The sequence below is a fragment of the Lynx canadensis genome, chromosome B4 (genome assembly GCF_007474595.2).
Source record: "Lynx canadensis isolate LIC74 chromosome B4, mLynCan4.pri.v2, whole genome shotgun sequence".
In the NCBI taxonomy this organism is placed as follows: Eukaryota; Metazoa; Chordata; class Mammalia; order Carnivora; family Felidae; genus Lynx; species Lynx canadensis.
This window is the reverse complement of record NC_044309.1, coordinates 52,130,411-52,143,699: the sequence shown is the minus strand read 5'-3', so window position 1 is coordinate 52,143,699 and position 13,289 is coordinate 52,130,411. Positions and strand designations below refer to the sequence as shown.

The 13,289-nt window shown below is 37.2% G+C and overlaps 1 protein-coding gene across 1 annotated transcript in view; it reads right to left on the bottom strand.

Moving 5' to 3' along the window:
- Positions 1 to 856: 856 nt before the first annotated feature.
- PLEKHA5 (pleckstrin homology domain containing A5) overlaps positions 857 to 13,289 on the bottom strand; it is a 235,118-nt gene continuing 222,685 nt past the window's right edge. The window contains 4 exon segments of the mRNA XM_030321879.1: positions 857 to 943; positions 1,576 to 1,715; positions 2,637 to 2,846; positions 6,308 to 6,426. Of these exon segments, the coding sequence (XP_030177739.1) occupies positions 940 to 943; positions 1,576 to 1,715; positions 2,637 to 2,846; positions 6,308 to 6,426 (473 nt within the window). The 3' untranslated portion in view covers positions 857 to 939.

Genomic DNA, 13,289 nt, shown 5'->3' with positions numbered 1-13,289 from the left:
GAATAAGAAGTCAACTCCTTAGCATCGTCCAGAGTGGCCAACAAATGATTTTTTGTTGTTGTATCATTATAAACTTATAGATTTTTAATTGAGGGTAAGATTGAGGGTATACACATAAGAAGGCTAGTTAAGAAATGCAGCTAAACAATAAGTAGCAAATCACTATAATTTTGGAACACATCAGATAACTTAGATATCTGATCAATGTCTATCATTGCCTATCATTATGCAGGCAATACTGAAGTGGCTCACTTTGATAGACCTTATACATCTCTTGGCATTTTAAAAAGGTATTTATTGAATTCCTGGGTGAGAAGCATAGTGATAAGTGCTATACTTGTACTTTCTTATTTAATCATTGCAACACATTTGTGAGATAGATACTATTATCATCCTCATTTTTACAAGTAAGGAACCTGCAGTTTAGGAAGTTTATGTAAATTGTTTAAGATCCTACAGCTCTTAAGTAGCTAAGCTGGGACAGGAATCCAAGACTTTTTGACTCTGAAGTTCACCATGCTTTCTTCTAATGTATGATTGTTTATTTTTGAGAGAGACAGAGAAAGAGAAAGGGAGGGAGGGAGCGCAAGCAGGGGAGGGGCAGAGAGAGCTGGAGACACAGAATCCAAAGCAGGCTCCAGGCTCTGAGCTGTTAGCCTGACGCGGGGCTCGAACTCACGGACTGAGAGATCATGACCTGAGCCGAAGTAGGACGCCCAATTGACTGAGCCACCCAGTCACCTCTGAAGTTCACCATTCTTAAGTAGTCATAGTATTTGGGGAATGATTCCTTTGTTGTTTTCCCTATTACTTATTACCTGAATGAAACATCCTCAGACATTTTCTCTTTGTTTCTCTCTTTATCCATCACTTCCTCAGAATTCACTCCATTTGGTTCAGGTTTAAAAAGTGTTGTGGAAAAAATGTCCTCAGTGCTTTTCAACTATAGAATAAGAAGAAAAATGATTCAAAAATAAATGTGTATTAAACAATTAGACCCTGTCAAATAGTTACTGAAATACATATTCAGATTTAAGTATATTAAAAATATTAACATTCTTTTTTTTTTTATATGTTTTATTTATTGATTTTGAGAAGAGAGAGAGAGCGCCAGCAGAGGAGGGGTAGAGAGAGAAGGAGAGAGAGAATCACAAACAGGCTCTGCCCTAAGAAGCGCAGAGGCTGACAGGTGTCTGAACTCAAGAACAAAGAGTCGGACACTTAACTGACTGAGCCACCTACGCACCTCTAAAAATATTACATCCTTTAGTACTGGAAGCAAAAAGTTTTTTGCCTAAAGGGCTGATGCACGTTGCTAACAGCTGGGTGTTTGGGACATAAGATTCTTTAACTGGGGTTAACAATAATTTATTCTAGCCTTACTTATGTTTTAACTTTTCAATTAACCCATTTTTTTGATGTGCTGAATACATCACTCAAATTAACAAAACCTATTTCACTTAGACGTAGGGTCTCTGTGATGAAATGAAACATAACTATTTTCAACCTTACCACTTGATCTAATCTTCAAAAATCTACCCCTTTGGAATATCTGTTCAAAAGTAATCTCTTTACCTCTTTGCTGAATCTGTATTTTGAGGTTCACTTTCTTTTAGTCGAACAATTTCTGCTGCAGGAGTTTCATGGTTTGGCTTCACATCATTTTCTCTAATGACAGTATCCAGTTCCTTAATGTTATCGTCCCTTTTTCGAGTCTGTCCAAAAGACATATAGCAGAGATTCATACTATGTACAGTTTTTAGATAGCATCTGTTATTTTGAAAAAAAAAAAAAAAAAAAAAAGGTTGATCTTCACGTACAAGGAGGTTCTCTTATGAAAACCAATAGGAAGAAAAAAAAAATATATATCAGTATTCCATGCGTTTTTTTTCTCTTTTAATCACCCATTTTGTAATTTGAAGAATGTGCAATTTCAGCGGTTAATCTACTGAATCTTTAGTAGCAGTGCCTGGATGCTCCTGATTAGAGGGAAAGGGGATTTCTAGGAAGACAGGGAAACCCTTTCAGCTGGTGCATGTCTACTAACAGGGACAGGCCAGACAGAAGCTACTGAAAAGGTTTGCCCGTCTGCTATCTCTGTATTATGAATTGGGGTAACAAACAAACAAACAATAAGAAATGGAATGGTGTCTCTTTGCAAGGCAGGAGTTGGGATGTAAGGAATAGTAGACTTACGCTTTTACTGAGAAGCTCTGTCCTGCTACAATTTAGGTCATGTTAAATTAGGACACAGAGTAATACACATTTTATTGGAGGGGGAATTGGGGAATATCTCGTTAACTTGCGTGGGCATTTTACATTCGCTGAGAGCACTTTTACCTTAGTATCTCTGTGAAGTAGACAGGGTAGGGCTGTGTCATCTGATTTACAGCAGAGAAGAGTAAGGCCACAACTGGTACAAGTATGTCCAACAAGTAAGATGGCTCTGGTTTTCTGAACCCAGGGCTATTTCCACTTTACTGAGCTGTCTTAGCTTATTATTATGGGCATTAGGTAAAATCAAATAACTATCCATACTGCAGACATTTGAAAACCCATCAATCATGTAACTCCAGATCCTGACTCAAGTGATACTACATTTACACACAAGAATGGTTAAAAGCAAATTGATGTACCTGGGTAATCCTGAACGGATTATCCCTTAAGCCTGAGGGACTTTGTAAGGGTGACTGGTCTAAAGAACCAATAACATTTAATCCTTTTTTCTTTTCCCTCAGGCATGCTTGTTGATGTCTCCTTATTCTTTCCATCTGCTCTTCCACAGTCATCCTAGGTCGAGTACTTTCAGCCAAACAGAGCTGTTCCACTGCACTTCTTGGTCTTTCCTTTAAATTAGAAATAGACATATGAATACATCAATACAGAATAACTTCTGAAAAGTATGTTGGGATAAAAATGTTCTGAAAGGATTTATTTTGTTCTCAAAATCAGAAGTGGAGCTTTGAGTGTTAATTTAGTTAACACCAGAAAGGCAAACTGGTTTTTCCTTCACTGGTGATTGGTGATGCACAGTCAATGAAACAGGAAATTGTATAAAACTCAACCTAGGAGAACACAGGGGGCACAGTTTCTAAATATAAGACTTTATTTTATTTATTTTAAACATTTATTTATGTTGAGAGAGCAGGAGCAGGGGAGAGGCAGAGAGGCAGAGAGAGAGAGAATCCCAGGCAGCTCTCCGCTGACAGGCTGACAGTGCGGAGCCCAATGTGGGGCTGCATCTCAGGAACCATGAGATCATCACCTGAGCTGAAATCAAGAGTCAGAGGCTTAACTGACTAAGCCACAAAGGTGCCCCCCTCCTTTTTAATTTTTTTTTCCTAAGGTTTAGTTTTCAGTAATCTCTATACCAATGTGGGGCTCAAACTCATAACTCCAAGATCAAAAGTTGCGTGCTCTACTGACTAGGCAGCCAGGTGCCCGAAGATATATTTTAATGAAAATTTAATTTGTTAAAAAAGTTTATTTATTTGTTTAGGGGGAGAGAGAGAGAGAGAGAACCAGCAGGGAAGATGCAGAGAGAGAGGGAGACAGAGAATCTGAAGCGGGCTCTGTGCTAACAGCATGAGCCCAATGTGGGGCGAACTCACAAACCACGAGATCATGACCTGAGCTGAAGTCAGACGTTTAACCAACTAAGCCACCCAGGTGCTCCAAAATATATGTTTTAAGTCCAACATTTACTGTGAAAAGACTTCGCAGAGAAAACATCCTCAGTTTATGATCAATAAGGATTTAAAAATTAAACAACCAATTCTTAATCTCACTTTCTTATTAAGACGCAAAACAATATCGGTATAAAATGCCAAATAAGAACTTCAATATTAGTCACAAGCAAATTTTAGCTATTTTATGCAACAGAAAATTTGAAGACTGAACATATTCTAGAATCTATGGCATAGAATCCATAGGTTTCTTTGGTCTGGGTTGGTGGGAACTGACTGAGATATTGGTGAAGTTGCTTTCTTTTGAAAAAACCAAGGGCAGAGATGAGCATTTCCGTGAGGAAGCAATATGTCAGGCAAACCCACTAAGATCCTTTTTTCTCTTGAGCAATCTGGAAAATGCTTGCAGGGCAGGAGTGATAGCTCTAGAGCCATTTTCTATTGTATAGAATAAATATCTTAAAGAGCTCAAGTAAAATCTAAAAGAGGAAAACTGAAAAAGCCTTAATTTGCAGAAGTAACGATGATTTTCATTTATATGTAAAATAAAACACATTAGCTTTGGAAAGAAAAAAACAAAACACCAACCAAACAAAAAAAAAAAAAATTAAAAAAGTAAATTCTAAATATAGATTGGGAATTGGCTACTATAGTCATCCCTTTCCTTTTATTTTTATTTCAGATTTTATTAAAGTTTCTTATTTTATCCTTTTATTTTTAGTAACAATAAACATGCAGTCTTCCTGGCTTTTCTACGTTATACAATAATGTCACACTGCAACTTTCTTCTCAGGTTGTCATATAGTAAAAATCTGTTTTTATTTATTTGTAATTAAAAAAAATTTTTTTTGAGAGAGTGAGAGAGCCAGAAAATGAGTGGGGGAGGGGCAGAGAGAGAGGGAGACAGAATCCAAAGCAGGCTCCAGGCTCTGAGCTGTCAGCATAGAGCCTGATGCAGGGCTCGAACTCATGAACTGTGAGATCATGATGGAGCCAGTGTCGGACGTTTAACAAACTGAACCACTCAGGAGCCCCTGTAAAAATCTGTTTTTTAAAGGTCAGATATTGTTAATTTTTAGATCTTTTCTCTAATGATAACTGGAAAAGAATATGTCATTACAGTTTTAGTTATTAGTATTCTAAAAATTATTATGGGGTTGAAGAATATTTGTGAATTATTGTTACATATGTTTCCATAGAAAGAAACTCTTAAAAATAACTTATGTATATTCATTCTCTATATTATGGAATTTTGTGTTATATTCCAAGTGTTTTATTCTGACACTGTATATTGCTTATTAAAGTCTTTTTTTGTACCAATATAAAACTGTAGTCTTCTTACTCCCTTCACCCACTCCTTGTATTGGTGATATAGAAGTCTTTCTTCTACTATTTAAGATAGTTACATATTAAAAAAAAGAAAGAATATAAGTCCACTAATATCTTTCTTCTTTATTCAACATACACTGTTAACTTTTTTAAAAAGTATTTTCATTTATTTATTTATTTATGCATAATCTCCACACCCAACGTGGGGCTTGAACTCACAACCCCAAGATCAAGAGTCACACCACCCTCTACCCTCCACCAACTAAGCCAGCCAGGGGTCCCTTAACTTTTTTTTTTTTAACATAAACTCTATGTCCAGCGTGGGGCTTAAATTCACCACCCTGACATCAAGAGTTGCATGCTCTACTAACTGAAACAGTCAGGTGCCCCTCAACATACATTTTTAAAACCTTTTTCTGTTGATTTTTTTTAGCATTACAATTTCCAAAGAAAATACCCTTTCCATCTGTAAAAAAAATGCCTCTAAACAAACAATAGTATTATAGAACCATGACTGCAAATATATAGCTATTCATTTATTTTGATTCTACAATAATTATCTTTCTAGGTCTTTATAATTTTGTACTCATTAAAATATTATATTTCTTGTATATAAATTTGTCAGATGTTTTAGGCATATACTTTGTACCTGTAGTTTAATATCTCTCAAGAATAACCAAATCTTATCATTTGTAGTACTTTTCATTCTTTTCTTATAGTTTAAAATTATCAAATTACCCATACCAAATAAGTATAGAATTTATAAAGATGAAAAGTAAAAGTTGTTTTGCACCCCAAATTTTTGAGACTACTTGGTAAAAAGGAGTTAAGTATGCTGATAATCTTCTCAATATGACCAAGCTTAGACTGGTTTACAGCCAGTTTGAATTAAATGGATCTCAGATGAATATGTGAAATATAGAAGCTATTTCCCCAATCCCAATTCACATTTCTCAGAGTAACCAGAGGATTGGCAAACTCCAAATCTACCATAGCTGAAAGGCCCTGTAAACTCGGGCTGGCTTGGAAATCCATTACCTTGGATGACCATAGGACATGTCTATCACTCTCTTTAAGGAAATTCTTAGAGGTGTCAAGAGATGTAACATGGGACACCTGTCTGAAAACAGATTCCACAAACTGTGGACTAAGACCCCATGTCAAAGCTGATCAAAACAAACCTAGACTAGGTATTGAGTAGGTCTGTCCCCTAGACACTAATTTCCTCAATGGAGTTAAAACAATAAATAGGCCTTAAGAATCCTTTTAAAGATTAACTTCTAGTTAAATACCGTTCTTGAATCCATCATCTTCTTAGTTTTCCTTAAGGTTACATAAGAGGCTATTGTTGAAGATTCAGGTGTTGGTGATTTGGTCCTTGGAGGAACTACTCCAACAGGAAAATGGGAACCTAAAAATGAAAACACCAGTAAGTTCTACAAAACATCTTTCACACAACATTGCTTTCTTTTGAGGTACTCAATTTCTAATTAAAAACATTTTTTTTAATTTTAGAGAGAGCAAGAGAACATGTGTGTGGGGGGCGGGTGGGGAGAGAGGCAGTGGGAGAGAGGAAATCTTAAGCAGAGCCCAATCAGGGCTTGATCCCATAACCCTGGGATCATCACCTGAGTGAAATCAAGAGTTGGATGCTCAATCAACTGAGCCACCCAGGAGCCCCTGACATACTCCATTTCTGAGGTTTTCAAAATCAAAAGGCAAATTTATTTTATTGGTTTATTGTTTTAAAGATTTATACACAACATGGGGCTCAAACTTACAACCCTGAGATCAATAGTCATATTCTCTACCGACTGAGCCAGCCAGATGCTCCAAAAGGCAGATTTATCGTTTAAAAAGAGCCAGGGAAAATGTAGTAGCCTTCCATTAGTTACTCTGTCTAAAGTTCTACAGATTTTTTTTTAATTAAAAAATTTAATTATAAAATCAGTAATACTCAGTGGATCAGACACCTTCACAACAATCTTCTAAAGAAAAGAAGATAAATGAACTGCAGTGTCTGCATTAATTTACTTCCTCAAGTCCATGCAGCTCATCAGCAGCATGGCTGGGGCTTCTCTTTGCTGTAGCCTTCTTTCCATTTGCAGTATTTTCAGAGGCTGAAAAGGACCTTAATCCTCTCACATGTTGCAGATCAGGAAAGGAATGGCCCAGAAAGGTTAAGTGATTTACCTAAATGCCCTTAATTTCCATTTGGTCTCTTTTCAATCACACTGTACTGTCTCAAGAGAATCCACTAACAATGTTAACAACAGTTAACTATAGGTAATCACTGTGACTTTTTTGCGTTTTCAATAATTTCTAAAATGGACACACACCATAGAAAACAAAACACACAACACAAAATCATTAACCCAATAACAATAAAAGCTAAAAGTAAGTTAATACATAAAATGTACGTAGTTATATCGCATTAATTTTGTTTAAGTAGAATATATGCACTATTATCCACTGAGGACACTAGCAAAAGAACAAATTATTAAAATCTCAATGGCTTACTTAAAAAAAAAAAACAACAAAAAAACAAACCACTCTCTTTGAGCTCACTTAAAGTTACATCAACTAAGTAGAAAAAAGAAGTCTAGTTTCTCCCCCAAAGACAAATGGTACATCAGTCATTCAGGGTCCCTTTAATTTACACACCAAACAATCTGTAGCTTAGGTTTTAATATTGTTTATGAACTGTGTGAGTATTGTAAGGCTGTATATTTAAGAACGTGAAGTGCTGAACTGCTACACAATATAGGAAATTCTGCAGTTCAAACAAAGAGAAAGACTCTATTATCCCAGTTAGTGATCCATTTTTAAAAGTTCTACTTTAAGTCATGTGGCACAAATTACACCATAATTTATCTGTGTATGTATTTCAGACAATTTATTCAGGTGAGAGCTTATAAGTTAAAAAAAAAAAAAAAACAACAAAAATTCAAACATCTAGGGATGCCTAGCTGGCTCAGTTGGTAGAGCATGTAACTCTTGATCTCAGGGTCATGAGTTCAAGCCCCACTAAGTGATCTCTTATTTCAGAGATCATTAAAATAAAAATAAAAAATCAGGGGCAGCTGGGTGGCTCAATCGCTTTAGTGTCCCACTTCGGCTCTGATCTGCAGGTCGGTCGTGATCTCACAGTTTGTGAGTTCAAGCTCTGCATTGGGCTCTGCTGTCAGCACACAGCCCACTTTGGATCTTCTGTCTCCTCCTCTCTCTCAAAAATAAAGATTAAAAAAAACCAGACAATAGAATTCTTTCAAAAAATAAAAAAAACAAACACCTAAATTTTAAAAGCAGCAAAACTCTGAAGAAGAATCCAAACCCTACAGAGAACATATGCCAGACAAGGTATTTTTTTAAAAAAAATTTTTTTAACGTTTATTTATTTTTGAGACAGAGAGAGATAGAGCATGAACGGGGGAGGGTCAGAGAGAGAGGGAGACACAGAATCTGAAACAGGCTCCAGGCTCTGAGCTGTCAGCCCAGAGCCCGACGCGGGGCTCGAACCCATGAACTGTGAGATCGTGACCTGAGCTGAAGTCGGACGCTTAGCCGACTGAGCCACCCAGGCGCCCCAAGGTATTTTTTATGAGTAAAGATATGGCATTGACTTTTGTCCCCCCTCTCTGTACCTTCCCCCGCTTATTCTTTGTCTGTCTGTCTAAAATAAAATAAACATTAAAAAAAAGTCTACTGATGAGTTGAACTCACTTATTAAATAATTTCTAAATTTTGTAGACTTGACTGGCGACAATTATCACTTATAGATCATGGGGTATTATGACTATGTAGGAACCAGAAAAAGAATGGAATAGAAAATGCAAAATCAAAGCATAAAATGTAGTCCTTATTTTATATATGCTCTAAATACTTTGCCCACAGGGATTAAGAATGTTACACATGTGATAAATAGCAACTTCCTCCCCCCCACCCCACATATGCTTTTTGAAGAGGGTAGATGTTAGGTCTAGGAAACCAGTGCTGTTGAAACAGGGGCACTCTGGCTAGATTTACTGATTTCTTGTAATTTTTAAGTAATCTCTACACCCAACAATGTGGGGCTCAAACTTACACATTCAAGATCAAGAGTCATATGCTCTACTGACTGAGCCAGCCAGGAGCCCCTAGATCTTTTGGGTATTTAAGAAAACCTAGGAAGTCCCAATTTTTTATTTATTTATTTTCTTAAAATTTTTAGCTTGAAAGAGAGACAGACAGCAAGAAGAGGAAGGACAGAGAGAATCCCAAGCAAGCTTCACATTGTTAGCATAGACATGGCTGTGCTCAGCGTGCAGCTTGATCCCACGAACCTTGAGATCATGACCTGAGCTGAAATCAAGAGTCTGATGCTTAACTACTGAACAACACAGGCGCCTCTAAAGTCCCAATTTTTAAAAATTTTTATTATTTATTTATTATTTATTTATTTATTTTTTATTATTTTTTTAAAAAAAATTTTTTTTTCAACGTTTATTTATTTTTGGGACAGAGAGAGACAGAGCATGAACGGGGGAGGGGCAGAGAGAGAGGGAGACACAGAATCGGAAACAGGCTCCAGGCTCTGAGCCATCAGCCCAGAGCCCGACGCGGGGCTCGAACTCACGGACCGCGAGATCGTGACCTGGCTGAAGTCGGACGCTTAACCGACTGCGCCACCCAGGCGCCCCATATTTATTTTTAAAAATCTAAATCCTAGTTAACGTATAGTATAATAATAATTTCAGGAATAAAATTTAGTGAATTTAGTGTTTCATCACTTACATGTAATACCCAGTGCTCATCCCAACTAGTGTCCTCCTTAATACCCCTTGCCCATTTAGTCCTTCCCTTCACCTAACACCCCTCCAGCAACCATCAGTTTGTTTTCTGTATTTAAGAGTCTCTATATAAAAAAAAAAAAAAAAAAAAAAAAAAAAAGTCTCTTATAGTTTGTCTCCGTTTTATATTTTGGCCTTCCTTCCCTTATGTTTATTTGTCTTGTATCTTAAATTCCACATGTGAGTGAAATCATGATATCTGTCTTTCTTTGACTCATTTTGCTTAGGATAATACACTCTAGTTCCATCTACGTTGTTACAAGTGGCAAAATTTCATTCTTTTTGATCACCCAGGAATGTTCCATTGTATGTATGTATGTATGTATGTATGTATGTATGTATGTATATGTATGTGTGTATGTATGTATGTATGTGTGTATGTATGTGTGTGTGTGTGTATCTTCCTTATCCATTCACCAGTCAATGGGTTATTTGGGCTCTTTCCATACTTTGGCTATTATCAATATTGCTGCTATGAACCTTGGGGTGCATGTGCCCCTTAGAATCAGCACTCCTGTATCCTCTGGATAAATTCTATAAAATTCTATAAAAATTCTATAAAGTTCTATTTTTAATTTTTTGAGGAACTGTTTTCCAGAGTAGCTGCACTCATTTGCATTCCCACCAACAATGCAAAAGAGAACCTCTTTTTCTGTATCCTCACCAACACCTGTTGTTGCCTGAGTTGTTAATTTTAGCCATTTTGACAGTTGTGAGGTAGTATCTCATTGTGGTTTTGATTTGTATTTCCCTGATGATAAGTGATGTAGTGATGTTGAGCATTTTTCACGAGTCTGCTAACAATCTGGATGCTTTCTTTGGAAAAGTGTCTATTCATGTCTTTTTGCCCATTTCTTCACTAAAGTCCCAATTTTTAAATGTTGGCAACCAACACTTTTTGAGCCAGTGGCTCAGTTGGTTGAGCATCCTACTCTTGGTTTCCACTTAGGTCATGATCCCAGGGTTGTGAGATCAAGCACCATGCTGCTTAAGATTCATTCTCTCTCTCCCTCCCTCCCTCTCTCTCTCTCTCAGTACCTGGGTGGTTCAGTAGGTTAAGCATCTGACTCTTGATTTGGGCTCAGGTTAGGATCTTGCAGTTTGTGGGTTTGAGGCCTCTGTCGGGCTCTGTGCTGACAGTTTGGAATCTGGAGTCTGCTTCAGATTCTGTCTCCCTCTCCTTCTCTACCCCTCTCCACTGTGTGTGCATGTGTGCGTGTGTGCTCTCTCTCAAAAATAAACATTAAAAAACAAAACTATGGAAAAAAAAAAGTCTCTTTCTCTTCCTGTTTGCCCCTCTCCCCAGCTCCTGCTCTCTTTTTAAATTTTTTTAATGTTTATTTATTTTTAGAGAGAATGAGAGACAGAGCATGAACAGGGCAGGGGCAGAGAGAGGGAGACACAGAGTCAGAAGCAGGCTCCAGGTTCCAAGCTGTCAGCACAGAGCCTGACATGGGGCTCGAACTCACAAATCACGAGATCATGACCTGAGCCGAAGTCGGACCCTTAACTGAGCCACCCAGGCGCCCCAAGTCTATTTCTTTTCTTTATCTTATCCTTAAGCATGTACACTAAACTTATTAAAATATAAAGGTAATCATGATCATTACCATCCTCTGGAACAATACAAGGACTTTAGAACATGTTAATATCAACAAAATTAGTCCTGGTTATATGCTATTGGTATCCAATATTTTAGTTCTCTGCTTCTTAGACCTTCCCTATCTGACCAGTTTGCTTCCATCTGAAAACTGTAGAACTCTCTCAAGTGACGGTTAAGTGGCAAACTCTCTAGTTTTTATCTTTATCTTTACTGTTTCTTCAAGTTTTATTGACGCAAAATGTATAACTAAAATGAATAGATCTTAAGTGCACAACTGGTGAAGTTTTATAAATGTATTCTTACCCCTAGCTGCACATGCATATGCCAGTGTAATTATCTCAGTGAAGACAAAGACCATCTTCGTCACCCCACAAAATTCCCTTCCAGGCAATCCCACCCTTCTGCCAAAGACAACCACTGTTCTGTTGTCTATCACCAACAGATGAGTTTTGCCTGTTCTCAAACTTCACATAAAGGGATTCATACACTAGGTCTCCTTTGTGTTAAGCTTTTTTCACTTAATATAATTTTTTTTCACATTTATACATGTTGCTAAGTTACACATATACATCTATCAGTAGTGTTTTTTAATTGTTAAGGAGTTTGAAGATACCATAATTTGTTTATCCATACTCTTGTTTACAGAAATACAGGTTGCTTCCAATTTTTATCTACTATGAATTAAAACTATGGTTAAAAATCCTTGTATAAGTTTTTTTGAGGAATGATGTTTCCATTTTTCTTAGGTAAATATTTAGGAGAATTGCTGGATATGATAATTGCATGTTCAATTTTGTAAGAAACTACAAAACTGTTGTTCTTTCTTACACCACCATCAGAATTGTGTTTGAGATCCAACTGTTCTATGTCCTAACAAACACTTGGTAGTCTTAATTTTAGCTATTCCAGAAGGTGTGAATTATGATTTTAATTTGCATCAAAACTGCATTTATGCTTGATCAGTTGTAAACTTTTTCATATACTTGTATACTTTATTTGTTAAGTGTTTAAGTCTTTTGCCTACTTTCTTATTGGGTTGTCTTTATTATTGATTTGTAAGAGTTGTTTATATATTCTGAATACGAAGACTTTGTCAGGTATATATACTAATGATATTTTCTCCGATTCTAATGGATAGAAGTTTTAAATTTTGATGAAATCTAATTAATCTCAGTTTTCATAGAGAGTACAGCCTTTGGAGGGTTCCAGCTTTCCTTGAGGGGGTGTCTTATCAGACTTGGTTTTTTGTTTAAAAATGTTGTTTATTTATTTTTGAGACAGAGAGAGAGACAGACAGACAGACAGACTGAGAGAGGCAGAGGGCAGAGAGAGAAGGAGACACAGAATCCAAAGCAGGCTCCAGGCTCTGAGTTGTCAGCGCAGAGCCCGATGTGGGGCTCAAACCCACAAACCATGAGGTCACGACCTGCGCCATAGTTGGACGCTTAACCAACTGAGCCACGCAGGCGCCCCAAGACTTGTAATTTCTTCAGGATCTGAGCTTTGTCCTGTCACAAGGCACTTTAGTGCTCCACTTAACTTATTGGATCCCTCCTACTACAAACTGAATTATGACTTTCTAAAATTCATGTGAGGTCTTAACCCGTGATGTGACTATATTTGGAGATAGAGCCTATGAGGAGGTAATTAAGGTTAAGTGAGGTCATAAAGGCATGCCCCTGATCCAACAGGATTAGTAACCTTCTAAAAAGAGAGCTAACATGTGCTCTCTCTCTCTCTGCTTGTACTGAGAGGAAAGGCCCGGTGAGGTGCAGCAAGAGGCAGCATCTGCAAGCCACGAATAGAGTCTTTCCCTGAAACCAAACCCAGCTGGACCCTGAT